Source organism: Archocentrus centrarchus, chromosome 4 (assembly GCF_007364275.1).
Source record: "Archocentrus centrarchus isolate MPI-CPG fArcCen1 chromosome 4, fArcCen1, whole genome shotgun sequence".
Classification (NCBI taxonomy): domain Eukaryota; kingdom Metazoa; phylum Chordata; class Actinopteri; order Cichliformes; family Cichlidae; genus Archocentrus; species Archocentrus centrarchus.
The window spans coordinates 12,030,378-12,058,215 of record NC_044349.1 but is presented as its reverse complement, the minus strand read 5'-3'; the positions used below and the strand labels follow the sequence as shown (position 1 = coordinate 12,058,215).

At 40.2% G+C, this 27,838-nt stretch overlaps 2 protein-coding genes across 4 annotated transcripts; both read left to right on the top strand.

The window, feature by feature from the left end:
* The first annotated feature begins 646 nt into the window (after positions 1 to 646).
* Positions 647 to 19,084, top strand: myo1f (myosin IF). 2 transcript variants are annotated; one of them, XM_030726970.1, is made up of 29 exons: positions 647 to 787; positions 893 to 1,030; positions 4,773 to 4,901; positions 6,201 to 6,290; positions 6,419 to 6,513; positions 6,697 to 6,784; positions 6,922 to 7,011; positions 8,334 to 8,465; positions 8,580 to 8,714; positions 9,259 to 9,391; positions 9,823 to 10,019; positions 10,151 to 10,231; positions 10,364 to 10,450; positions 10,555 to 10,641; positions 11,393 to 11,560; positions 11,688 to 11,773; positions 11,864 to 11,945; positions 12,033 to 12,139; positions 12,225 to 12,323; positions 12,436 to 12,580; positions 13,276 to 13,390; positions 13,485 to 13,654; positions 14,433 to 14,578; positions 14,863 to 15,009; positions 15,102 to 15,250; positions 15,362 to 15,424; positions 16,515 to 16,740; positions 17,819 to 17,979; positions 18,099 to 19,084. In XM_030726970.1, exons 2-29 carry the CDS (start codon positions 1,028 to 1,030, stop codon positions 18,173 to 18,175), a joined length of 3,288 nt encoding a protein of 1,095 aa, XP_030582830.1. In that variant the 5' UTR covers positions 647 to 787; positions 893 to 1,027; the 3' UTR covers positions 18,176 to 19,084. The 2 variants fall into 2 exon arrangements, with proteins under 2 accessions (XP_030582830.1, XP_030582831.1); XM_030726971.1 differs by lacking the exons at positions 647 to 787; positions 893 to 1,030 and adding an exon at positions 1,831 to 1,948 and having other exon boundaries at positions 18,099 to 19,083.
* A 1,497-nt stretch (positions 19,085 to 20,581) lies between these two features.
* acer1 (alkaline ceramidase 1) lies at positions 20,582 to 27,461 on the top strand. 2 transcript variants are annotated; one of them, XM_030727944.1, is made up of 7 exons: positions 20,582 to 20,627; positions 21,446 to 21,558; positions 21,692 to 21,809; positions 22,356 to 22,494; positions 24,604 to 24,741; positions 24,823 to 24,960; positions 25,376 to 27,461. In XM_030727944.1, the coding sequence occupies exons 1-7, from the start codon at positions 20,621 to 20,623 to the stop codon at positions 25,551 to 25,553; spliced, it is 831 nt and encodes a 276-aa protein (XP_030583804.1). In that variant the 5' UTR covers positions 20,582 to 20,620; the 3' UTR covers positions 25,554 to 27,461. The 2 variants fall into 2 exon arrangements, with proteins under 2 accessions (XP_030583804.1, XP_030583805.1); XM_030727945.1 differs by having other exon boundaries at positions 20,584 to 20,627; positions 21,695 to 21,809.
* The last annotated feature ends 377 nt before the right edge of the window (positions 27,462 to 27,838 follow it).

Below are 27,838 nucleotides of genomic sequence, written 5' to 3'. Positions count from 1 at the left end.
AAAAGCACAGAAAGAGACATCAAACCCTTGAAATGAGGTGCAAAAAGACCAAAAAGACACATAAAATAACCTCAAAAAGTTGCAGAACAGCTGCAACAACACTAAATTGCACACTGACACATAAAACAACCACAGAGATACACAAAGCTGTATATAAAGTAAAAAGCGATATAAAACAAGATGTGTTCACAAATAAGCTTCACAAAGATAAAAACACAATAGTGAAACTAAAGAGCACAGAAAATAAAAAACAAAAATCTGTGGCACAATCTCAGAGAAACCATACATGTGTTTCTTAACCTGCCCATGAATGAATGAGACCTGACCAAGCGTGCCGGTGTGTACGCCTTGCAGGAACTTTAAAGATTCTCAATCCAGATGACATGAAACAGGAAAACCAGTAACTGACACCTCCACTCACACACTGCAGCGTACACTCTGCATGAACTCGTCTGTTATTATGGGCGTTGGAAGCTACAGCTTCTCTAACAAGACAAACACAACAAGAAGCCGCTAAATGAAGCAACCACAGTCTGGGTGGAGCCGGTAGCACACACGGCTGAAACACCATCATTTGGCAACTGATTCAAGATAACTATCCCCTTGGCAGGCAAGTGCTGCTGCCATCAGTTCTCGCCTGCTGTGTGGCCGATGAACTGGACTGAATAATTGTTAACTTTGGATAGCAGCCTTCAATCTTCATTTCATTCATTTCTTCGTCCTCCTGTCTCACAGCTCTGAACATGAGAGAACACAGAATGCAGAAGTAGCGGCTGAGCTTTGTGCGGTGAGTTAATGTGCATCAGTGTGTGTTAGAGCAGTTCTTGTTTCACACACTGCCGGTGGGAGTATGAGGAAGTGGGTTTTGAATGTTGTACTGGATGTCTTTTAGGGTGCTGGCTGCTGTTGGCTGTCCTGCTTGTGTGATGGCAGCAATCTAAGGTCAACTTGTGGATTTTAACAACACACACAAACACGCACTCTCTCTGGACAGTGGACGCTTGAGGAGGAGAGGCCCACAGGAACAATGGTACCGTACACCACCTTCATTTGTTCTCAGCAGCTCTAACATTTGTACGCTTCAGCTTGTGTGTTTGTGCCTGTTTGCTGTCGTTTTCTCAATTTAAAAGTGTGAAACGTGATGCTTTGGAGGCCATAAAGTATGTTTAAAAGTCAGCTTTCTTTTTGCGAAAGGTACAACAGCTCATGAGGTGCTTAATTTTATATCAGTTGTTTCCTGTTTACAAGCCATAGGAGGGTGTTTTTACGCTTTTAAGTCCGTTTTGACATCCAAAGTGATGAGATATGGTCTCTGAAGGGCCCGTCTCTTCAGGGAAATTCAGCTCCTTCACAGCAGCAGCAGCAGCAGCACCAGAGTTTCCTCTTTTTCAGGACAAGCTCACTTTCTCTCTGAGTCTAGCTCAAGCAGCAAAATACACCTACTTCAGTGCTGTGTGATTTCAATTTAAGATACAAGCAGAAAGTTTGAATGATGAAAGTCAGAAAACACTAGGTTAAATATACGTAGCATAAGAAAGCGGCCTGAAATGCTGTGTTCACGCAAAAATAAGCAGGAAAGACATATGATTGAATGATGAATCTGAACTGACATTTAAAGGGAACCTCTTCAGGTGTGCTGTAATCGCAAATGGCATTTTAATGCACTCGGGGGGGGGGCTAACAGACCGAGCTGCAGGCAGGCAGCAGGAAGAGAATTGGTAGCATGTTTAAAGTTTAGAGGGTTTCACAAGATGCAGCAATGAGGTGTGAGAGGGGGAAGTGGACTACAGGAGAGGCCTGCAGTTTCTGTCACAACACTTCCTCCTTACACACAGAATGGTCCTCACACATCCAGGATTGCACACTGTTGTAGCTCTACCAGTGGCCACAATCTGATAAACTGAGGTTAACGAGCAGTTTCAAGAAGGAAGAGATTCAAAATGTGCAGGTATTCTGAGCTCTATGTCAGTTTTAACACCGCTCTTAGGCACCTTTATATTTAGCGTTATTATCATTTAGCTATTAGCAGAACAAGTGTGAAAACAGCTTTAAAAATCTGTCACTTTTTTCCTAATTACACACAACAGAGAAGGAACAAAACTGTGCCCGACAGAAATAAATGCTAAGTAGGGTCATCGCTGAGCTTTTGTTTCTTCTCCTTCTTCTTCTTTAAACAACCATGCAGAAAGTTCCGGTTTGATGTGGAAAGGTTTTGAGATTTGACTTCTGCCGATAACCACACTTTACCACAAGTGACTGGCATGCAGTTTGTGGTTCTCAAGGTGTTGGAAAGTTGCGCTATTTTTTGAAACTCAACAGCAAATTCTCTCTCCGCGGCACACGAGTCTTTCGGCGAAATCTCGCGTGCCGCAGTGACGTTAACAGAGCTCAAAAAGCAGGAACTTTTGTTTTACCTGGTAAATGATGTTGAGGTTTTGAAAATTGTCTCTCCAGTACTACAGACGAGTTCCTGAACTAATTCAATAAATGTAAATAAATGTAATAATACTGTAATAGCCAATAAAGTTATATGTTTTAGTTGAGACTTAAAGGAGGTCAGTAAGGGAGCAGATGACTTGGGAGGTTGATCCCAGTTAAATGGGAGGCATTGGTGTTTTATTTATACAACACCAGTTCACAATAACAGTCACCTTATGTAAGGTAAAGACCCTACAATATTAGAAAGAAACCCCATCACATGACATTCCCTGTGAGCAAGAACTTGGCAACAGTGGGAAGGAAGAACTCCCTTTTCACAGGCAAATGTTAAAGACCTCCGATGATTATCACAGGGAAGACACATATTGTTCTGATCTTGCAGAAGAACCCAGCAGAATGTAAAAATCTCCACTTTGAATTCAAATTTAAATACAGTATTTCTCTTATAATCATATTGCCATCACATCCCACTGAAAGGGACCAAAACTGTGAAATCATCCCGCCAACAACACTGTCAGAGTGGGGGTTCCTTCGTTACAATGAGTCTGGATCCTGTTGTTTGAAATAATCACTAAAGGCCAAACTTGCATTGACCCACAGCTAAAAATAATCCCCAACATCAGACATAATACATTTACTGAGTTTGGAACTCCTGAGAGCGACAGCAGACAGCATGGAGGAGGAGACCTAACATACTGTTAGTTTTGATCTTTTTTTTTAATGGATTTCTGTTCATCAGGAAAGTATAGAGTCAAATCTGATTTGTCTTTTGAGTCTGTTTAACAGTAATTTAGCTCAGAGAGTGTGAACACTCACATGTATGAAAAAAGACCTCCTCTACACAGAGTTTAAATTAGCTTTAAACTCGCAACTTCCGTCTTCTCTTCAACTCAAGGGGTTTAAATTCAGAAACAAAGATACGCACTAAACTACAGTGCAGCCATGTTGGCCATACTTTAAGAAACTGTTTTGCACGAGAAAGGACTTGAATCATGCTCATGACACACTTGACATCTTTTTTTGTCGACTGCACAAGCACTACAGCAGTTCCCAGGCCTACATTGTTGCAAAATTAAAGATTGTGCTCGTTTTTTTTAAATGATAATTACAGAAATAATGTAGAAGTTTGGGGCAAAATGTGACAAGTCAACTAGAAAAGAACATGTGAGCTGGATGAGTCTGACACGTCTTGTTGCTGGATGACTGTGACGCTAACAATAACACCAGCCAGTAACTGTTTTTGTGACTAATTAGACATTTATTGTTTTTTATTGTTCTTAATAAGGGATGTAAAACTTCAATACAGTGACCAAAGTGTCACATGGCAAGGGATTTTAAAAATCAATAAATAATACAACCCCTTGCCCTTGCTACCCTTCATTTGAGACATTGCTGATAAGTCATATTCATGATGACGCTGACGAAAAATTTCAACTTGTCTACAGGCTGAAATGCATTGATCAAGTAATAAAGGAATCAATTAGTAATAAAGAGGTCTTCATCAAGGTGACGTTCTTCACGCCACCAGTGCTGCTGGAGATTCAGCCTCTTCCCCATGCACCTTGGAATTAGGCAAAGATATTCCTGAAATTTCCTTTGTGTTTCCACAAGACTTCACACATCAAACAGAACAGCATATTTTAGGGAAAAAAAACAAGATGCGGGAGACAAGTGTTCCTCGGGGTGCTGTAAGGAGGTATCAGCAGCAGTAGTCTCAACCGTAAATTGATTGTGTGCAAGCTGGAAAACGGTGAATTCTCTGTTACTAAAGTTTAGGCAGCTGTTTCGTTGCCATCTTCGTCTCCTGTTTAGGTATTCTACTATGTTGAGGCAAATTCAAAGAAGCTTCTCTAAAATGTCCGAGCCAGAAAATGAGCTCACCTCATCTGTGACCAGTTTCCTGGCAACGAGCCCCAAGCTTCCTGTAATGACAACCACACTGGTGGTTGTGTTTTTAAAACATGGGTTCACTGATGCCAAAGCCTTTCATGACTTTTAAAACGGTTTAATCAGATATCTACAGACATTAGCGCCCTTCAGTTTTCTTTTTCATGTGTCTTTCTTTGTTTGCGTCTCTGTTTCTTTCTTTCTTTTTTTTTCTCAAGCCTGCACTTCTTTCTCAAACATTATAGCATCGTGGTCATCTTTCTGGGTCAAATTCACACTCAGCCGCACAGTAGGTCACATTATGTGTTAATGTCGTTTTACGTCACAGCATGCAGTAATTTCTTTGATGAGGAAATCCAACTTGTTTTTAAAATGGCCGGAATGTCCCTTTAAACTTATTGCAACATGATTTTATTAACTGAATCTTCCTCTGCTGTGTGATTCAGGCGAAGTACCACTGGCAGAGTCAAAATGTGAAGCAAAGCGGCGTGGACGACATGGTTCTTCTGTCGAAGATCAGCGAGGATGCCATCGTGGAAAACCTGAAGAAGAGATACATGGACGACTACATCTTTGTATCCTCCAAGCTGCCGGCTATCACTGTTCTTTTATGTGGTGGCCAGGTGTAGTTTAACAATTTCAAATCAGACGTGAGAAATCAGCAACAACTCTTATCTACAGTCTGATAGGAAGTGAAGCCATATTCTATATACTGTCCCCATATGCTTCTCTACCTTCACACTGTATCACACAACAGAACCTGAAAGTGAAGACATCAAGGGGAAAATCCATCCTAATTTTAGGCGTAACATTCCACCCTCTTTGGTAAATAATCTCCTCCCACATTTGTGTGCATTCTTTTTTCATCCACCTACTGCGTATGCTGGTCAAAAACAAAAACGCACAGACAATCAAGCAAACATATATGGGCATAAATACAAGGAATTTGCTCTTCCTCTTCTGAGTTCACTGTGTGACTCAACAGCCCACTTCCGTCTTCTCGGAGCACAGCTGAACTTCAAACCCATTTTTAGAAAAATAATCCATAATTAAACCCTAAGTGAGAAAAACTATTAGCTGAACATTAAGTAAGGGGTCTCTGTTGTTAGGTTTGCTCTGCTGTTAACGTGGCATGCTTGGTTATTTCTTGCAGCTCTTTTATCAGCCCCATCAAAAAGTAAGCGGAGTGATAAATCTTCATAATGGTCACAGCTGTCACACACGGTTTTGTTTTGTTCTTGTTTTTTTTTTAATTCAAAGCTTATAATGGATTTGCGACTTTAGTATTTCGCCCTTCAGCAGTCTGGCAGCTGGGTTCTGCAGGTAGTGATTCTGGTTGGTTGAACCCAGAGCAGATTTCAGTCGCTCAGCGGATACTTGTCTTCGACATTTGTGTTTTTAGTGAAATATGTCAGCAATGCTTTGCCATGACATTTTGGTTCAGACAATCATTCGCATCAGTAAAGAGCTGCAGTCGCTCTGACTTCTCATTTACAGTGCAAGCATCAGCTAAAATTTCTGATTTGCCAGCTCCTGCAGCCACAGCTGCATCTTGTGTTTGAAAATGGTGAAAGGCGTGCCAACACGTACCATCTTTCCTTTTTCTTTTTTTTTTCCCTCTGTTTTATCTTCTGCGGAGTAAAAACATGACGCTTTTGTGACAGAGACACTCAGGAAGCTTTTAGAAGATGGTGTTTTTGAAACAGGAAAATAGCTGGGGTGTTTGTTTTCTGCTCTATTTTCAGGTGGGCAATATGAGCCATAGCTCATATGTCAGCAGAAACAATGGCGGTGCAGAAATTTATACTTCTAAATTTATACTTGTAAAACTTTTAATACATCATCCTGAAACTTTCCTCAACTGCCCTCTCCAGACTTACATTGGCCCTGTATTGATATCTGTTAACCCTTTCAAACAGATGCCCTATTTCACTGACAGAGAGATTGAACTCTATCAAGGAGCTGTAAGTGAATTTTACTCAGCGTCTTCTCATGAGTTCTTCAAACTTGTGGCATATGTGGTGCAGCGGTTCCTTCCTGTTGCCCTGTGTTCCTATAAGTCGAAATAACCTCAAATTGTTTCGCTCTGTAGGCCCAGTATGAGAATCCACCACACATCTACGCCTTGACTGACAACATGTACAGAAACATGATGATCGATGGGGAGAATCAGTGTGTCATCATAAGGTGATGATTTCCCAATTCAGACCAGTTTTTGTTGCTATGTTATTCTATTTTATGTTTTATCTGTCTCTTTCAGATGTATAAGATTTCCATGCTATGCTCTTCTTGCATGATGTGCACTTGTATTTTGCAATAATATATTGCTTTGTGGTGTGTTATCTTTTATTTTTCGCGTGTCTGTGGCAGCGGTGAGAGCGGTGCTGGAAAGACAGTGGCCGCCAAATACATCATGGGCTACATTTCCAAAGTATCTGGAGGAGGATCAAAAGTGCAGGTATAGACCGTGCGCTTGCTCCATCTTATCCAAATGCTCAAAATGATTCAAAACACCTTTAAATTTCCTGCAGTGTGGTGTGTGGGTTTTCAGTGTTTCATATTGTGTCAATATTTGTGTGTGTGTGTGTGTGACAGCATGTGAAAGAAATCATCCTACAGTCAAATCCTCTGTTGGAAGCCTTTGGTAACGCCAAGACCGTTCGCAACAACAACTCCAGTCGTTTTGTAAGTAAGATCTTTAACACCAGCTGTAGATGCTTTCTATGAACTTCAGTTACACTCAAGTTTATATTTATTAGTAAACGTACCTGTTCATTTTCACAAAACTTAAAAAAACATACAAGCATTCAGCAGCTGAAGCATTCAGGTGGAATTTTATACAAGTAACTGTCCAATTTTCTTTATTTGAATCCTTTCCAAAAGCCTGACTCTGGAGATGAATAACTGTGCAGCTATTCATGGTTCGTTTGCTGTTTTAGGTGAAACAGATATTGTTTTGAATAAACTGTTGTGAAATTTGGTACGTTCGGACATTCATATTCCCCATAACCTTGTGTTTAGTGGTAACAAGCACTAGTTGTAGCTTGCTAAGTGCTATTTCAGTTTTTTAAAAAACTAAGATGGTTAACACCGTAAAATATCAGACTATTAATTAAAGAAAGAACCTCAGCAATCTGATGATCCCCTATGAGTAGGATGGTTCATTCAGGGTCACCTGATTCATTTCTAACTACAAGCTTTATCAAAAAAGGAAAGCTTTACTCATAAAAGTAGAGAGAGTGTCTGTCTCCTGAATGCAAACATAGAGCTGGTTCCACAGTAAAGCGTCCTGATAGCTGAATGCTCTGACTCCCATTCTACTTTTGAATAACAGGGTGCAATGAGGTGTTTAAGGTCATTAGCTAACATTAGCATGCAAACAGCTGTCTCAAAGCATTGCAAAGTTGCCAATGTGCCTACAGTCTCATTATGACTTAATTATTTATTACTCACGACTAATTGTTTCAAGTTTGTTAATGGGAACATGAAAATACTTCTTTCATATGTTATCAAAAAAAAAAAAAAAAAGAGAGCCAAAAGAAGCATATACATTTGTATGAAGTATTTATTCAGAAAACAATTATTAATTTATTACAGCATTATGATGCACTGCAATAACACTTCAAAAACACCATTCCCTTTGGTTTCTCATGAGTAGGGTCCTGATGCTACAATATCACACGTATAAACCACATCAACATGCATATGTGCAACTTTAGCACAAGACATCAGCAATTAGTTATATTTCCTGTTGCCCTTTATACAGTATCAGAGTTGCTATGTACTGGCAGCGCAGCATGCAGATTATTTTCTGGCTCATACAGATGTAGCAAACATGGAAGCGGTTTCTCTGTAGGAGATGGCCGCATCGTTTGAGAACTGTCTTATCCTGAAAACAGCTTCGATCCTAATTGATCGGAAACAGCGAGTGCAAGGCTGTGAAGAGATTCCTTCACAGCCCCCTGTTTGTCATTTCCGAGTACTGACTTTGATTTTGCATTAATCAGGGGAAATACTTTGAGATCCAGTTCAGCAGAGGAGGAGAGCCAGATGGTGGCAAAATATCAAACTTTCTACTTGAGAAGTCAAGGGTGGTGAGCCAGAATGAGAACGAGAGGAACTTCCACATTTACTATCAGGTGAGAGGCTGAAGAGCATAACCACAGCTCAATAGCAACCCCTGTTAAAGAAAAGCCACATGAGCTGCAAGATTTCACATTCACTCCTGCTGAGCCTGTGGTGCTGCCTTCCAGTTGATAGAGGGTGCTAACGCTGAGCAGAAAGAGGGCCTGGGAATCATGACCCCTGATTATTACTACTACCTCAACCAGTCTGGGACATACAAGGTGGATGGGACCAATGACAGCAAAGACTTCCATGAAACAATGGTACGTTATCAGTCTTTGATGGCTGTTTCACACTCATAGGTGGAATCCACCAACTAATCTCAGAGTCTTAAATCCCTATTTTGACATAAAGCCACAAGGTTAGGCAATAATTCAGTTCCTCAAGGTCCTTAGCAGCTCTGATCATGATTTAGTGGTGCACATTTCCAAACAAAATTACCACTGATTGCTGAGTGATGATAGGTGCCGTGGTCCCTAATGCATTTACTCCATTGGCATTCCAGCATTGAAGCGAATTTGCTCTCACACTGAGTGGTGTATTTACTGCACAGGATGCTCACAAAAAATGTCCAATCAATACTTTTGAACTAAACCCATTATAGTGTAGCTAACTGATCTAAACTGATCATTGGTAAGTAAAATTGGCAGTGTAAAATAAACTTAAAAAAAATAATAATAATTTGAAAGTCGGTTATTTCCAGTTGATACCCCCCCCCCCACACACACACACACACACACACACACATTCACTGGTGAAGCTGTTACAAGCTACTGCCCTCACTTTCTTCTCATATTTGTTCTCCAGGAAGCCATGCAGGTGATCGGGATCCCAGGTGAAATCCAGACTCAGGTGCTGCAGATTGTTGCAGGTATCCTCCACTTGGGAAACATTAGTTTCATAGAAGCAGGCAACTATGGGCAGGTGGAAAGCACAGACTGTGAGTGCAACACACACACACACGCACACACACATACGGTTTTTGCAAACACGCACGGATTCGCTCTTCTGAGCGCATGTAGTCATATACCCACTGGAGATCAACAAGACACAGGCAGTCCCCTGGCAGATGCCCCACAAATTAATAGAATCTGTACACCCACACACAGAGAGTACTACCATCTCTGTTGTTTGCTGCTCAGTAGATAATTGGTGTTTACATCCAAGCAAACAATTATACCCTCCCATGGCTACTGTGTAGTATTATTTTATTATAGGAAGTCTTTAATTATTAGTCTTACAATATATTTTCAGGCAGTCTCTGTGTGTAATCTTAAAGCTTAATAAATCTGAATATTCATTACAGGCCGCTCTTTGGCATAATTGATGTAATTAAGTGCATTTGAAAAACTTCATTTTGGTTTGCTCCAGTGCTCGCATTCCCCGCCTATCTGCTGGGCATCAACCCCAACCGTCTCCAGGACAAGCTGACCAGCCGGAAGATGGATTCAAAGTGGGGAGGGAAGTCTGAGTCCATTAACGTGACCCTGAACCAGGAGCAGGCCAACTACACACGAGACGCCCTGGCCAAAGCCCTCTACGCACGCCTCTTTGACTACCTGGTGGAGGTAGCCACACTTGATGATGAAGCTAAAAGAACAAAACATTTGCTTTTAATTCAGCTGCCATATATACAGTACACACAGTGCATCTGCTCTTTATAGTTCTCCTGTGTCCTTACTTTGTCTGTCTTCTCCAGTCCATAAATAAAGCCATCCAAAAACCACATGAGGAATTCAGCATTGGAGTACTTGACATTTATGGCTTTGAGATATTCCAGGTTAGGCCTCCTATAACTTACAGATACTTAACCTATAAATGTATCCACTAAAACATTAAACACATGTTTTATAGAAGGATTTGTTTCTGTGGCAGTCATTGGTCACTGACTCTGTTGTGTTTTCTTCTGCAGAGAAATGGCTTTGAGCAGTTTTGTATCAACTTTGTCAATGAGAAACTGCAACAGATCTTTATTGAACTCACCCTGAAGGCTGAGCAGGTAATTGCACTGATTTAACTCTGCTGTGATTCAATCAGTGTACTCTGAATGTTGCTCAACTGTTATGGCCTAGATCCAAATATGTTGCTGTCATTTTCTCCCAGGAAGAGTATGTTCAGGAGGGTATCAAGTGGACCCCAATCGAGTACTTCAACAACAAGATTGTGTGCGACCTTATTGAAAATAAATTGGTAAGCTCATGAATGCATTAACTTTGAGTTGATATAGATCATGTAGAAGTGGTTCTTAAGAGGAAACGAGGGCCTCTCCAGCAGTGAGCGAGTTAGGTGCTCTGCTTGCCAAAAACAGTGATACAGTGATGGGAACAAGATATAGAGGGAGCATGAGGTAATACCTGTGGGGTATCATCTGCACTCTGTTTTTGGAAGACAGACAGCTTAAAGTCTGCTTATGCAGTATATAGAACACTGTAATGATCATATTTTCTTATCTACTTAACATCTCAGAGAGACTCTTTATATTTTACGTTTGGGGGTCTTTTAAACCTATGTTCAAAATTATTATTGAACATATTAAAGTCAAAAGATTGTACAGAGGGAATTTTGGATCTCTCTTTTTTACATTAAATCAGATGATACTCTCAATTGCCAAAGTAGGGAAAAAAATGCGTATTACTGGACACCTGTTGCTGAGGAGGCCATCTGCTAACTGGATGATCTGTAGTTTGATCCTCTGTATGCACTGTACTGTATGAATGTGTGTGTTAGAGGGTTAACATAGCTTGTAGTGTAAAGTCTCTGCATGATAAGACTGTGATTTACATGAATTATGTATTATATAATTAAATAATCTGTATATATTTCTAATAAATATTTCCTATCCATTAGTCTAAAAGAAGTTTTTTTGTAGGCACAAAATTCTCCAAAATCTTAAACTCAAGCAGTAGGTGAAAGCAACTAAAAAGCCATCGACTCTTTGCAGAGCCCTCCTGGTATAATGAGCGTGCTGGATGATGTGTGTGCCACCATGCATGCCAAAGGAGAGGGTGCAGATGGCACTCTGCTGCAGAAACTGCAGGCTGCTGTGGGGACACATGAACATTTCAACAGCTGGAACTCTGGCTTTGTTATACATCACTATGCCGGAAAGGTAATATTATTGAGAACATGCAGCATAGATATCAGCTTTTGACACCTTTCAGTTTGAATTTGCTCTGTCTTGCCTGTAAGTTAGGAAGTAAACATGCTTGGTGTGAAAATATCTGGTGTCGTCGCAGGTCTCATATGATATCAACGGCTTCTGTGAGAGAAATAGGGATGTGTTGTTCCCTGACCTGATTGAGCTCATGCAGAGCAGTGAATTGTGAGTTTCCTTTACCTGTCTAATTGTTGCACTGATGGCACATTTTAGAAAACAATGCAGTAAAAAAAAAAAATGATTTTGTCTCTTTAGTAACTTCATCCGTAGCTTGTTCCCTGAAAACCTCAACACAGATAAAAAAGGAAGGCCGACCACAGCGAGTTCAAAAATCAAGGTGAGAGGTTTTTCCTTTTTCCCAAAGTTGAATCTACTACAACTTTTTGTAGCAACACACTGATCACACGCTGATGTTTCCCAACAGAAACAAGCCAACGATCTGGTGAACACGCTGATGAAGTGCACGCCGCATTATATCCGCTGTATCAAACCCAATGAGACAAAGCGGCCGAAAGACTGGGAGGAGAGCAGGTGAGCGTGCTTGCTGTGATGCGTTCACTGAAAGATACCACAGGAAACACTTACTGATCAATGGTGGCATCCCATCTGTTTTTAGAGTCAAGCATCAAGTTGAATACCTTGGATTGCGGGAAAACATCCGCGTACGCAGGGCTGGATTTGCGTATCGCAGAGTCTTCAATAAGTTTCTGATGAGGTGAGTTTAATCGTGTGTTAATATAATCATACAACACATGCAGTGTTTCTGGATGTGTGCTGAAAGAACAAAAACACTCTCAATGTGACTTTTTGCTGCTTGCTGAATCCAGGTATGCCATTCTAACAGCCGAAACATGGCCGTGCTGGAGAGGTCCGGAGCAGCAGGGGGTCCTTCACCTCCTTCGCTCTGTCAACATGGATAACGATCAGTACCAGATGGGACGCACTAAAGTCTTTGTGAAGAACCCAGAATCGGTACAGAGTTCTTCATGTTGTGCATTCTTCAGGTTGCAGATCTGTATTAAACACTGGTGAAAAATAACCAACTTTACAAATAAAGCTCTTATATATATATTAAAAAAAAAAACTATTATAAGCTTAAACAACATGCTCCATTCTTAAGATCAAACTAAAGTAGATATATGCCATCCAACCTCTCAGTGGTGGGGTAAACAGCAAGCTGCGATAAGGACAAAGAAGATTACAATGGATGCTTTTTGACAGTCTCACCAGCAAGATATTAACATTGCTGCACTCAACTGTTCAAGTGAAAAGGGACTGAAATAGCTGTAAAGATTAAAAAAAGAGCCAAGACAGAAGGTCAGACCACGTCTGCTTTCTAACCTCCACGTAGCTGCGAGAAGGTGGGGGAAATTTTTACAGGTGCATATTTGCCATTTTCACACGATGACGAGACTGCAACTGTGATTTTAAACAAAATAGTGTGAGCCAAATGTGGGTTGTGATGTTAAAATAAAAATAAAACTCAAAGTCAGGTATGATTACATCAGTGATATTAAAGGATAAAGAAAAATTAGATGCAATTAATAATAGTTTAACAGCTAATAATAACATATCTGCTGCTTTGTATTTGTGGGCATTGACTGAAGAAGTGTTGTGCTTAACAAGCGCTAAAATTGCTGAAATACTAATGCGTATATGCCCTTCAGCTATTTCTGCTTGAGGAAATGAGGGAGAGGAAGTTTGACACGTTTGCCAGAATCATTCAAAAATCCTGGAGAAGATACATCGCCAGGAAGAAGTATGAACAGATGAGAGAAGAGGGTGAGTTACAAAAACAAGGATCCTCTGTGCAGTTCCCAACAAATCCTGCTATTTGAGTTGGTATTGTAAATGTTTCTCCTTCCTTGTGACACAGCCTCAGACATCCTGTATAACTCCAAAGAGCGGCGGAAAAACAGCATCAATAGGAACTTTGTTGGAGACTACCTCGGGCTGGAGCAGAGGCCTGAGCTCCGCCAGTTCCTGGCCAAGAGGGAGCGTGTCGACTTCGCTGATTCAGTTAACAAGTTTGACCGCAGGTTCAAGGTTTGAAGCTTTGGGAATTGTTGTGGTTTTGTACATTTAACAATGAAGGAAAGAACTGCAGCCTTGAGCCAGCCCATCATTTTTTTATGTTTTGCTAGGAAAACTGGAAACAGATGGAGAGATTTATTGAAACGTGCAAACATACATGGAAGTACAGTATAAAAGGCAAAAACTGAGTTTCAAGCTTGTTACAATTTTAACAAATTTGAAAGTCAATATTTGGTGTGCCCAACTTTATTCTTCACTCAGTTGTTTCTTTGCTAAGCTGTTTGTTATGTGTAGACAGCACTGGTTCATCACTTGAGTTAGGTGCCTTTTTTAAGCTTCAATGATTGATAGGTCAGCTTTAAGTGGCTCAGCAAACAAAAACAGAAAAACATTCCTCTGAAAACAGTCAGGTACGAGGTCGGGACTGAAAATGAGTGAAAAGCAGCCAATGTCCAAAGAAAAAGACCTTCAGAAAGCCTGGAGAACTATTGCTCAGGACCACTTGGGGGAAAAAAAATACAGAAATGAAGGGTGGCTCAAAACTTTTGCACACTGTTGTATGTTGAAAGTTTTGTTAATTAGAGAGAGATTTAAGAGTTATGAACTAGGGCACCAGATTAGCTCATGGTGCGAGCAGGCGACCATATGCAAAAAAAAAAAGGCAAAAAGAAAAGAGTTATGAAATAAATCAGACAAAAGATTTCTTGCTTGTTGTTTACTTCAGAAAAAAAGTGTACCCTCTACCTTGCCCCCCCGAGTCACCCAGTTTTCTTTTCTCACTTTCTCACAGTCTATCAAGAGAGATTTGATCCTGACCCCGAAAGGTATTTATCTGATTGGCCGAGAGAAGGTGAAGAAAGGACCTGAGAAAGGACAGATAAAGGAAGTACTGAAACGGAAGTTGGAGTTTGGAAGCATCGGCGGGGTCTCTCTCAGGTATGTTTCTAATTTGAAAGAGATACATTACTGAAACATTGGTGGATAAGTAAGATTTTTAAATACAGGAGTTTTTATTTGTGTATAGCCTATGTGTTTGGCTACTGGTGCTAGTCTAACTGGCACTGAAGTAAAGAATGTAACTGCATCTTTGACTTTCTTTTTGCTGCTATTTTCACGCTTCCTTGAATGTCTTTCAGCGTTTCAATTGCAAGTGCTACTTCCCCTTTCTGTTTTTAAACTTCAGGCAGAAGCAGTTCATGTTTTTCTTTTCTTGCTCTTAGTACGAGACAGGATGATTTCTTCATCCTGCACGAGGCCCAGTACGACAGTCTGCTGGAGTCCAACTTTAAGACAGAGTTCCTCAGTTTGCTCTCTAAACGCTACGAGGAGGTGACCAAGAGAAAACTGACAATCTCCTTCGCTGACAGGTGGGTAGAGGAACATGCAGCCTTTACTGGCATAAGGAAACATACATACATACATACATACAGACAACTCACACATGGTCCTCTTGCTTTAGACTGGAGTTCAGAGTGAAGAAGGAGGGCTGGGGTGGAGGAGGCACAAGAGTGGTGGTGTTCCAGAAGGGCCCAGGAGATCTGGCCCAGCTCAAACCTGGAGGGAAGACCCTTTCTATCACAATAGGAGATGGTCTCCCCAAATCCTCTAGTAAGTTAAAAGAAATCATGATGCTGTATAGACTTGAAATAAGAACAAAGTCAAATTTAAGTGGTAAATGAAGTGCTGCTCTATAAGCATCCTGTGCCTTCATTTGATTAGAGCCAACCAGGAAGTCTGCTCCTCAGTCTTATGGTGGACGAAGAAATCACGTACCCAGCAGAGGTGAGCAACTTCTCACCTGTTACTCTTTCTTCATTTTCATTGATGCGTGTTTTATTCATTTTACCTGAAACCTTCATATTTGAGAAAAGCTTCCCAGTGCCTTAAAGTAACTAAATAGTGAGACTGTATTTAAATAGGTACTTCAGTATTGTATTTTGAACTATTTCAGAGGCAACCATTATCCTTTTCACTTCACATTTATTTGACAGCCGGTTGCTTACTTTGTACACCCTGGTTATAAATACAAAGCAGGCAGTCATCTTATACAATATGAAATACGGTTACAAGATAAACTACACTGCAGTATGTAAAGTAGTAAAACAATAACTCAGCAAGGCACCAGTGATAACAGTCATGTCGTATAATACTGAAAGGGTCGTTTTGAATCTTTTATGATCATACCGCGGCCGTCAACGTCAGCTGTGTGGCAAGTGGGAGCTAGACCCAAAATGCAGGACTCAGAAACAAGGAGGGGGAACTTAAAAGCAGCTTGGTTACTGAGCTTTTACTAAAGTACAAAATTATAGCAGAATAGAAACAAAGAAACTAAAACTATTACTCATCTAAAAAACATAACACAAAGAGAGACACAGCTTCTAGGGGAGACTGAGGCAATATATACACACACAGCATAACGAGGGAACAGGCAGCAGGTGGGAGAGCAGCTGAAACCAATCACAGATCAGGAGACGAGAAGTTCAACTAGATAACGAAACTCAAGAGACAAAAGACCACCAAAGTAAAATGGTAACAGTTGATAGAGACAAGCCTGAGGGAACAGGAAGGGGCTATAAACTAACTAACCTATAATCAACAAAAGCTAAGCAAGGGACAATGGCACAGAGCAACAAAGCTCCTAAGCACCAGGGAACACAAGATAAAACCATAAAGAGAAGACTATAAGGCTTGATCATAAATCTTTTCTCCAAACTCCAAAACCCAGGGTCAAAAACTCATAAGCTGTAAGAAATAACAGGACCATGACACAATTTACAAAGCTGGAGAAAACCTAAATATCCCACAAACTCAAAACCCTGCACCATGACAGCTGGCCTCTTATTGAAGTACACATTTCATTCTCTCTCCTCAGCACATGAGAATGGTGGAGCCAAGTTTTCCAGAGCCCATCAGAACCCACAAGCAGACATCACATATTCGTCCCCGCACAGGCAGGGCCGGCCGAACAACGCACCCCTGCCCAAATTGGGTTCCCAGAGGGGCCCCCGACCTCCAGCCTCCAACCAGTATAACCAGTATAACCAGTATAACCAGAACAACATGGACTTCCTTAATGTGCCTGACCAGGGAATGTCGGGGTAAGATATATTAAAAGAAAAATATAGGAAGGTGTGGTGGCAGCATATGTGGGTAGAACTGATGACAGATTTGACAAATTGTCAGGGATCGCCAAGGTGAGGCTGACTGAAGCCTGCAAATGACTGAATGCCAAGGTGAGGCAGGTAAACCTGTTTTAACGGAATTACTGATGTCTCCTTCATACTATGTCATTTCACTGGTTTGGGGTGTATGTTGGAAACAAAGGAGTTCCTACTGGCCACATTCAGAGACGAGTCTGAAAGATCAGTTATATAAATGTCAAGTGTTGAGAGGGATTAAAAACACATTCATCCCTTGAACATGGGGAGAAAGATCACAAATGAAAGAAAACAAAATGTATTTACAAGGAAACTGAACAGCTGATTTTTGTCACGCAAAGCAGCCACGGCCCTAATTACGTACAACTTTTAGCCTTAAAATTTAAACAGGTAAGTTCTATTCACACTGCACAAAGGGGCTAATTAGCTATGGAGAGCAAAACAACATTTTCCAGAGGTCGGCAAGTTTCTTCAGAGTCAATCTCTACAGACCTCCAAACTTCATGTGCTTGGGGATTGCCCATTCCAACATGACTGCACACCAGTGCTCAAAGCAAGGACCATAAAAACATGGAAGAGCGAGTTTGGCGTGGAAGAACTTGATGGGCCTCAACCTGATAGGACAACTTCAGGAGGAATTAGACCAGAGACTATGAGCCAGGCCTTCTCTCCAACATCAGTGTCTGACCTCACAAATGCACTTAAAAATGGTCAAGAATTCCCATAGACACATTCCTAAACCTTGTGGAAGAAGAGTTGAAGCAGTTATAGCTGCAATGGGTGGGCCGACATCATATTAAACTCTATGGATTAAGAATGGGATGTCACCCAAGTTCATATGCATGTGAAGGCAGATGAGTGAATATTTTTGTCAATATAGTGTATTTTAACAGTTGAGGAATTGCATTTTTTAGCACATTTTCCATTCCATTCTCAGCCCACACATTATAGGCAAAAGTGAATTTCATCCATCCATAAATTATTGTCATGAGCAGCTCCTCTTTTTCCTTTGTCACAGGAAGCAGAGGAAAAGGAGCATCAGCCAGCGGCCTCCTCCTGCTCCTAAACCGCATTCTCGACCACAGGGTCCCCGCTGCCGGGCATTATATCAGTACGTCGGTCAGGACACGGATGAGATCAGCTTCGATGTCAACGAAGAGTTTGATCTCGTCAAAGAAGGTGCGTGGACAAAAGCAAGAAGAAAGATGGAGAGGGAACAGAAATCAAAATAAAGAAGCCCTTTGATTGATGCACTAGATCTGAAACGGTTTATGATGTGTTTCTCTTTCTTTCTGCAGACCCGTCAGGCTGGTGGACGGGCAGAATTAGAGGAAAGGAAGGTCTCTTCCCGGGTAACTATGTGGAAAAGATTTGATGAGGACTTTGATCGCTCTTTCCGGACGTGTCTGTGTATGTTCATAAGTAGATGTCATTTGTTGAAATCAGCACATTCTGTTTGCTACAGAAACTGCCTGTGAGTTGTTCGTGGTTGCGTAGTAAATCAGGGATTTTAAAGGGCCGAGCTCTCTGACATTTGAGCCCCAGCTAATTTGTCCGGCAGCGTGCCATACAAACAGAACAGATGATGGATTACTCCTAGGTTCATTATTAAAGCACGATTTCAAATAGCTGCTCGGGTTTCATCTTTGTCTTTATGTCAAACAATCTTGTTGAGAAACAACCCAGTGAGAAGATCTTTGACTTCACCTGCAGTGCAACAACGCCTTTCTTTGACTCATTCCTTCACAGACTATGACTCAAAGTTACGCTTTAAGCCGTAACTGAAGAATAACATGAAAGTACTGCATTGCTTCCTGATGTTTACAGTGTTTTATTTGCCTGAAGCTTTTGTCCAGATCAATGACGAGCACTGCTCAGTATTTTTGATTAAATCAACAGTGTCTAATCAAGTTATGACAGATTTTTTAAAATACTGAAACCGGAACAGGTGAACTTGACTGTTACTTTTGCTAAAAAAACATCAGATCAAATCAAAGCCATTAAGATAAGTAGCATTTTAATGTTAGTTTTATCATTTTTTTTTAAAATATGCAGATATTTTGTACTGCTATTTCTTGTGGCATTTTCTTATATTTTTCACCTCAATAAAAAAAAAAACAACAAAAAAAACAAAGGACTTTTGCACTAGTTAGAGTAACATTTCTATTTTTTACACAACAGAAAGAAAGAGATGGCTGAATTTCAGTGTGAACTTTTAGTATGCTTATTTTAGCCATTTTTTTTTTTTTGTGATGGATTTTTGTCAAATAATGTGATTACTTACAGTCAACTGGTCCATGATTTTCTATGTGAATAAGAAGAGAAAAATAAAGAGTCACTCAGAAATGAATGTTTTTCTCAGTTGTTATATTTTAAAGTATTATAAATAATGGAAGTTAATTTAAAAAATGTCCAACCTTGGTGAGCCTGTCTAGATTATAGTCTCAATTTCCTCCTCTTAGCTGCTGTTGTTGCTGCAGCCCATCTGCTTCATGGTTCAGTGTGTTGTATGCAGCATTACATAAGACATTTATTTGCTTCACAGGAACTTAGCAGTACTACAGTGCTAATTGTACTACAAAGTCAAAAGAGTGCAATGTTTCAACCTGTGTTAGTGGTGGGGTAGGGGGAAAGTGTGTTTTATTACTTTGCTACTTTTTTCCCTTTGTAGTCAGATTATGCAAAGATCTAAAAATAAATAAATAATCATCTGAGGAAGGTATAGTGTTGGCAGTCAGCAACTGTGAACAGGCCACAATACAGAATTTTAGTCTGCGTCTCAGCAGCAACTACATTTAAAGCTCTGCAGCCTGCAGTAATTGGATTGACCAAAACCTCCTGACTGGTGCTACACACACACACACACACACACACACACACACACACACACACACACACACACACCTGTTTTTCTCTGATTATGGGGCCCTGAGAGATTAACAGTTCATCTCTGTCTCAAACGTGATCATCGTGGCAGTGTGTGGGTAGAATTTAACTACATTTACACAAGTAGTATTGCCTGCTGCTCTAACACTTTCAGTTTAATATAAGTGTCAGATTTTGTCATTTTTGTCACCAGCTGCTTTGCAGATCTAAATAAACACCACCGAACATGATAAACAACTAAAGCACTGATATAAGAAAAAAAAAAGTATCCTGAAATGGGAGATTCTGATGAGTACATTCACTTTTACTACTATTAGATGACTCTTAGGTTACTATAGTCAGTTAATTTTAAGTAAAACTATATTCCTGCAATTACTTTCAGTGCTAAAAAAAGAAAATAGTTTTTCCACTTAGTTTCACCTTTGAAATGAGACTAAGCACACAACCACCGTACCTGCTCCTCTGTGCGGTTATACTTTTATTTTGAAACGCGCAGGGCGGCAGATGGACTGGTTGGACCTCCTTTGGTAAAGAACTGAGATTACTCAGACAGGTGCAGCCGCTGCCTATAACACCTGTTAAGGTTTCCCGTGTGCGTATGTGTGTATGTGTGTGGGCGCGCAGTACTCTTTAACCCCGCACAGTCGTTTCTACGTTACTCTCGCTGCTGTAATGTGAGTCAAACCGGTTTCTGCTTTTTCCGCTGGAGCCTAGAGGTTTGTAAACAATCGGTGAAGGAAGAAAAACAAATGAGCTCATTCCAGAGATGTTCCCTGTGATGACATATTGTCCCAGAGATCTGACAGCGTTTCGCGTGATCGTCAGTGACGATACGGGCTAGAGAGCGTTTCGATGCCCCGCCTCGTTAAATCCACCTGTTGTAGCACCTGGAACAGAGCAGCACTGTCGGGGTGGAGGCTGGGAGGTCGGCAGCATGGGAGGTAAGAGCCGGTGTCTGACTCTTTATGGCAGCACCTTCTAATTAGAATTTTTTGTTTGTTTTTTTAATTAAAAAAATATTTGTTTAGCTTTTGGACTACACAAGAGGTAAAACTGTCACAACAGGAAAACTCCTGGTGTTATTCTGGTTATTCTGGTAATTTACTGTTACATAATTTATTGTGCTCAAGTACGATCTTGAAGTACTTGCACTTTATAAGGTGTTCAATATATCAGTGACTGTTTTTCAGTTAAAATGCCTTTATTATTATTATTATTAGTCTATATATATATATATATATATATTCTTGCATTCTGGAGTGTTCTGGATAGCAATTACAGTTACGACAGGACAATATTTCAGTACTTGAAAGCTGAGTACTTCTTTCACACCTAGGAGCCCCTTTATTAGGTGCACCTATAAACTATATATTGTATTTCAGTGCATCAGCTCAGGTTCATTACAAAGGCTATATTAATTTTAGTGACACTGTTAGAAATGTGTAATTCAGATATCAACTACTCCCTGTTTAGGCTGCATAATAAATATGACATCAATACTAACTGCAGAATTTGATTAACACTTTTAAATACCTCTAAAAGCCCAAGATTAATCTAACTATTGTCAGTCGAACACAGTGTGAGACTGAAATGAAACTTTGAAAGGGTGCTGATCTGCATTTGACTGCAGGGTGGAGTGGGAAATGATTTACATAAATCACTTGTACAGTACAAACACCTTCATCTAACTGCTGAAAAGTGCAGGTGTGCCCTTTACAGCCGAGTTAGTGGGAGTTGTTTCCTTCTGTGTGTCTGTCAGGTGTTCACGCTGGTGAGAGGATGGCAGGAGTTTTCTCCTATGAGAGTTCAGAAATCGACTGGTGTGAAGACAACTACAGACACTCTGAGCATGTGGTCGAGTCCTTTAACACAGTAAGTCTGAAATTTTATATTCAGGAAACCGATTATAAGCATTATGATAGTTTAGGTGGGACAGTAACTGCCTAGTAACTGCAAATTAAAGCCATATTTTGCACTTTTGATTGATCGATTAATGTTTTCCCAGCAGATGAGCAGCTTTATTTTCTTCATCATTTCTCCCATCATGCTCTACCTTTTGCACCCTTACGCCAAAGAGAGGAACTTGGCGATCCACCTGGTGTGGGTCATGATGATTTTTGTAGGTCAGTTCTTTATTTCTTTCCTCATAAACCACCTTTAACAGTATGTCTAACTTATTCAAATAAGGCTGCAAAATGCTCAGAAATCCAGGAAATATTTTATTCTTGTTAGAAAGGAATGACATAAATCACTGACTCGTTAGAGAAGCAATGATATCAAAAGCAATGTGTTATCAAGTAGGAAGACCTACAGATCTGCAGCACAGGTTCAAGCATCTCAGATGTGATTAGGTTTTCTTACAGTTTTATGATACTGAAATAAATGTCTTGTCTTTGTTTTTAAGTTTAACCAGTTTAAGAAGAGATGCCCCTCCTTAAATTTATTAAATAAAGCAAGAAGTAAGAAGTCAGCTGCATTTGGAAATCTGTTGATCTCCCCTGCTCTGCTGTTATTTGTCTCTGAACCTGCAGTAACACATCTCCCTTCATTTTATTTTCCTCTCTGTCTTGTCTTCAGCTATAAAATTCTAAAAAAAAAAAGAAAAAAAAAAGAAAGGAAAAAAGCATTAATTATTTGACATTTATGAAGTAATTCTTTCTTCTTTGCAGGGCTTTTCTCGGCATACTTCCACATGACTCTTAGTTTTGTTGGTCAGATGTTGGATGAACTCTCGATCTTGTGGGTGTTGGCAGTTGGATATGCGGTCTGGTTCCCTCGCAGACTCTTCCCTTCCTTTATAAAAGACAGGTATGTTGACCTTGTAACCATTAACCCAGTAACAGGTAACTGTTTTTATATTTCAACAAATTAGTCCAAGGTCTTTTGTGTCTGGTGGTTATTCACATCTCTGCGTGTTTCTAAGGAGGTCACCAGTCCTTTAATATTATGAAAAACAATGGCAGAGCATTTCCAACACATGCCACCATGAAACCTTATCTGCTCTGACCAAGGTAACAGCTCGAATGTTAGTCATTGTCCCAAAGACACAATATGGTGGTTCATTCTTCACCATTTTTACTCGGGGCTGTAAAACTGGAGCTGCACCCAAGCTGTGTAAATATTTAAACTACAAAGGTCAATGAAAATTTGATGAGCAAAACAATCCCACGGGCATCAATAACATCACAATGATTTTTCAGTTTTCCGAGCCAGTGGGCTGCTCCTCCTGAACACGGGTGGATTACTGAACTGTTCAGGTGGCAGCTGAGCTGAAGCCTCTGTGTGAAGTGACCGTTATTACAGTGAAGTCTATAGATTTTGGCGCACTTTTTGTAATTTTTGCTTCTGTAGATCACCACGGGGAATTTTGAATCAATCAATGTGTGACTGAAGTGCAGACCTTCAGCTTTAATTCAATGGGTTTTACAAAAGTATTGCATTAACTGTTTAGGAATTACAGGATCCCCATTAATGGATCCCCATTTTCAGAGGTAACTGGACAAACGAATTTAATTTTAAATCTAAGGATTGTTTTTAAATCCTTTGCAGTCAGTGACTGCCTGAAATCTAGAACCCATGGACATCACCAAATGCTGTGTTTCCTCCTTGTGATGCTCTGCTAGGCCTTTACTGCAGACACCTTCAGGTGCTGCTTGCTTGTGGGTCTTTCTGTCTTTGTGTTTAGCTTCAGTAACTGAAAACCATGTTCTGTTGGGTTGAAATCACATGACTGACTTGTCCATTGAAGAATATCCCATTTATCTGCCTTGAGAAACTCTTGGGTTGCTTTGGGTCATTACCCTTTTACTCATCAGTTTTGGAGCATTTGGCTGAACCTGAGCAGAGATTGTAGCCCTGTACACCTCACAATTCATCCTGGCATCCAAGATTTTGTGAAGCTGTTCACATTGAGAATTCCAGTGAAAAGCTACCAAATGCAAGTTCAAGACTGACGATCAGCTCCTGATCTTTTATCTGCTTAATTTGTCACGACATAATCAAGAAACAGGTCCACCTGGCTGTGAAACTGCTCATCAGAAAATTATCTAATTACTTTTGAGCCTCTGAAGATGGGCGACTGTGTATAAAAATGGCAAACGCCCTTGATTTAAAGCTGAAAGTTTGCACTTGAATCACATCTTGAAGGTTTTATTCAAAATTCACTTTGGTGGTGTACAGAAGCAACATTTCAAAAAGTGTATCCTTGCCTAAAAACTGAGGACCTAACTGTAAAGTCACAGAGCTCAGGTAAACGTGAGGATTTCCTGGATTCATGTTGCTGCTCTTGATCCTGAATAAAGATGGGGTTTTTTTTGTTTTTTTTAATTGAGGATGTTTACATCAAATCCAGTTATTTTCATTTATATAAAGTCCTACAGACAAGTGTAATTAAAAGGGACAGTTAGTGGACCATTTCACAGTGTTTCCCACAGGAAGTGACCCAAGGTTAGGCTAAGCTAAGTGAATTTTGGAACCTGCATTCATCAGGCAGTTCTAAAGACTACTTCAGATATAAAGTAAGGCTACACAGTTACTGCTCGCCAAGAATGTTGACCAATAATTTTTATTTATTTGAAGTGTGGGTATCCGGAAAGACAACCCGTTTTTCAGGTTTGCCTTAATGGTTATCTAGAATGCTTTATAATAAAGTTTATTTACATCTGAACTTTCCAAACCAGCATTACAAAATGCTTTACACCAAACACACAGTGCATGCAGAACAAAACATGGCCACATGCAAATAAAAAGACATAACAGGAAAAAGAGCTCATTCTTAGAAAAGAGCCACACAAGACTGCAGTACAATGCCAAAATTAACCTAGACTCTTTAGAAATGTTTGGTTTAATTTTTGGTTCAATGTTCAGTTCAGTTTTTGCCTTACCACTTTCCTCTTATCTCTGTGCCTCCAAACACAGGTCCACATTTTCAAAGCTCGTCCTGTTGGTTACTGTCATCAGCTCCGTGTCATCATTTGTCAAACCCACAGCTAATGCCTACGCTTTAAACTGCTTCGGCCTCCATCTGCTTTACACTCTGATTATGGAGATGAAATGGTAAGAGAAAGATACGCAAAACCCTAACTGTGCACTTTTCAGTTTGACTTACTATGACGAGCCATTTTCTGTCACTCTCAGCTGCACTGACCAGAAGGCTCTGCGTCTCGCCAAGCTGTCGGTCGCTCTGTGGGTGCTCGCCATCTCCTGCTGGCTCAGTGACCGCTTTGGCTGCAGTTTCTGGCAGCGGATCAACTTCTGCTACCTGCATGGTTTTTGGTAAGTCCTGGCTTTCCTGTTTTGTTTTTTTTCCTTTTCCCTACCTTTCCTGTTATTCTCCTATTTCTTTGACTTTCCTCTTTTACCCCCGTTTTGTATAAATCACATTTATTTACACATGTTTGTTTCTAATCAACAAGATGAGGAACGGTGAGCTCATCAGCAGTGCACTTACTGACTAAACGTGAAAATATTCATTTACTGCAATGTTTCCAAAGCATTAAGCATCATACCATAAACCCCGGTCGACAGTGACCCTTATCCATCTTGACCACAAGTGTTGCCTTTGAGCAAAGCTCATTCACCAAATTATACTCTGCTGCTGCCAGTCAACTTGCAGGTGTAAAAATAAACATATTTTCAGGGAAAAGGGGTTTGTTTCTTTGTTTTGACCTTCGATTTATCCGTCCTCCAGGCACATTCTGATCGTGATAGCTGTAGCCTACGGCAGCACCCTCATAGCGTACCTGGATGCCAACTACGAGATACCATACTCGCTGCCTGGACTGCAGTTCTGGCCCTGTGATAAATGGGCTGTTGGGTTACCTCACATTGTCCTGAAAGGCACCCCCAAGACTGAGAAACGGTGCTGACGACATTAAAATCAAATTTAACTCTGGAAGAATATATCTATTAGTTTACTCAACTAATGAGTAAAATCCCTCAAATCCAGTGTCAGAGTAGAGTAGTTGCGGCTTTCCAAAGCTTTCCAAACATCAAAGAGCACTTAGGACAAACTTTACTGTCCAAAAAGAAAAGATGGCACATGTTGGTTGCTTTTGCTACTTTAAGCTTTTTGAATTTAATTTATTTAAAACATGGCAATGAGACATTTAGCTTTGATTTTAAAATGAAATACCTCTGGAGGGCACTGTGTATGAATACCTAAATCCATCAGTTTAAAAATAATAAAATTTAAAGTACTGTAAGTAACACATGTGTAAGTTACATATTTAATGTTAATCTTAATATGTAACTTATACATATATAAAATATATGAGTGCATACACATTTTTAATCATGCTATCAACTTAAAATATAATAAATAGTATGGTATTTATATGATCGCAGATTACTTTTTAGCCTTTAGATTTATAGTTCTAACACAGTAGCACAGGAAGAGCACTACTTCAACTGGAAACTTTGCCCTTAATTTTGCTCTTCAAGATATGGTTGTTTTATTGATGCACTTACTTGAACATTAAAACCTATAATCATAATTTCAAAATACTATTTGAGCCAGGTGGCTGCAGGCAGAACTTTTGGTTTTATGTGCATGTGATGTAAGTGTTTTTGTTTTTCTTTTGTTTTTTGTGAGACATTTTTTCAGTTTTTAAGACAATGACCTTTATAAAACTGTGTGCAGTGATCTTGGATGATTGACAAAAAGAGGAACACTTTTTGGACAAATGTGTAAATGTGTGTGTGTGTGTGTGTGTGTGTGTGTGTGTGTGTGTGTGTGTGTGTGTGTGTGTGTGTGTGTGTGTGTGTGTGTGTGTGATCTTATTTTGTTTTTCAGGATACAAATGCACTGTCAGATATCCCAGTGACTGTATGTTTTCTTGTGATAAAATTATTGCTTTACCAAGACAGCGAAAAAAAGCAAACAAAAAAGAAATCTTGGCATTAAACGCTACAGAGAAACATGTTTACATTTAAAATACCTCAGTGTTTGACATCCATGTGCCCTGTCCTCGTGGTTAGTGTGTGCTGAGTAACCTGAGCTTTTACTCCCATTTTTAGTAAGTATGAACTGTAACATTTTAATGACATTTCAGTTATGTCTCTGGTCTGTTTCAGAGAGGAAATGGTGCAGTTTGATTCAGGAAATTTGACTCTAGAGTGCATTTGTGCATTTGGACATGCCAGGCCCAGAACAACCTGTTACAAGCCTTTCCTTCAGTTGAGAATATTCAGGGATGTTGTGCCTCCATTCACATGCGCTTTCCCGAAGCAGACAATAGATCATTTATGCAAACAAACAGACAGGTGTGCTCTTCACTTTAGTGTACAACACTGACCTCCTGTGGACAAAGAGATATCAGCAGCTGGTGATAGCTTAGAGCCATGTGTCAAAATAGGATTAATTTCCTTTATGGCAGAATAAATTCTCCAGTAGTTTACTGTTGTGACTGAAAACTCTTAGTTTGCTTCCAAAACCTGTGTGTCCAAGTCCGGGGTCACTAGGAGCATAGCCAGGGTACACCCTGTGTGTTTTGGGTTTTTTTTGTATTTTTGGGGTGGAAATACTGGAATTTTTTTTAGGCTTCACTGGGTCAATAAAAATCCCTCAAATGGAACAATCAGAGGGCAGTGAGTTACCTTTATTGAAACTGCTCATGGCTGATATTCGGTCTAAGGCCAGAGAAAGGTTAAGATCAGCTCCACTACATAATTTATAGACAGAGATATGTTTTGTATGTGTTACCTTGCTAATATATTTGTTCAAATTGTATGGAAGGCACTGCATGCTGGGATTCAGCTATATTGTTTTTATTAATAAGAGATGTTAAATTCAGTTACTATGAATTTAAATAAAGATCTGTGTGAAACCTGCGGCTCATTGTTTCTCGTTGTGTTTGAGTCTCCTGCTACATTTGTGAAAAGGAGGATTTACAGGTTGGTGGCTGAGTGCACCCTGTGTCTGACAGCCAGATGGGATTTTCTTCCTCAGATTTAATTGAGAGGCAGGCTGGATCAGTTTGAGTGGAAGGAGACGAAGAGGAGGCACCAGCCCAGTGAGAGAGTGGTGACCTTCTGTCTTCTAGCTGAGGCCCCGGTAATCTCACTTCAAAGTCTGAGCACCGCAGAGACTACACTGCAGCGAGCCCTCACTCTCTTCTGTATGAAAGAAGCAGAAATCTGCTTTCTTTTTCAG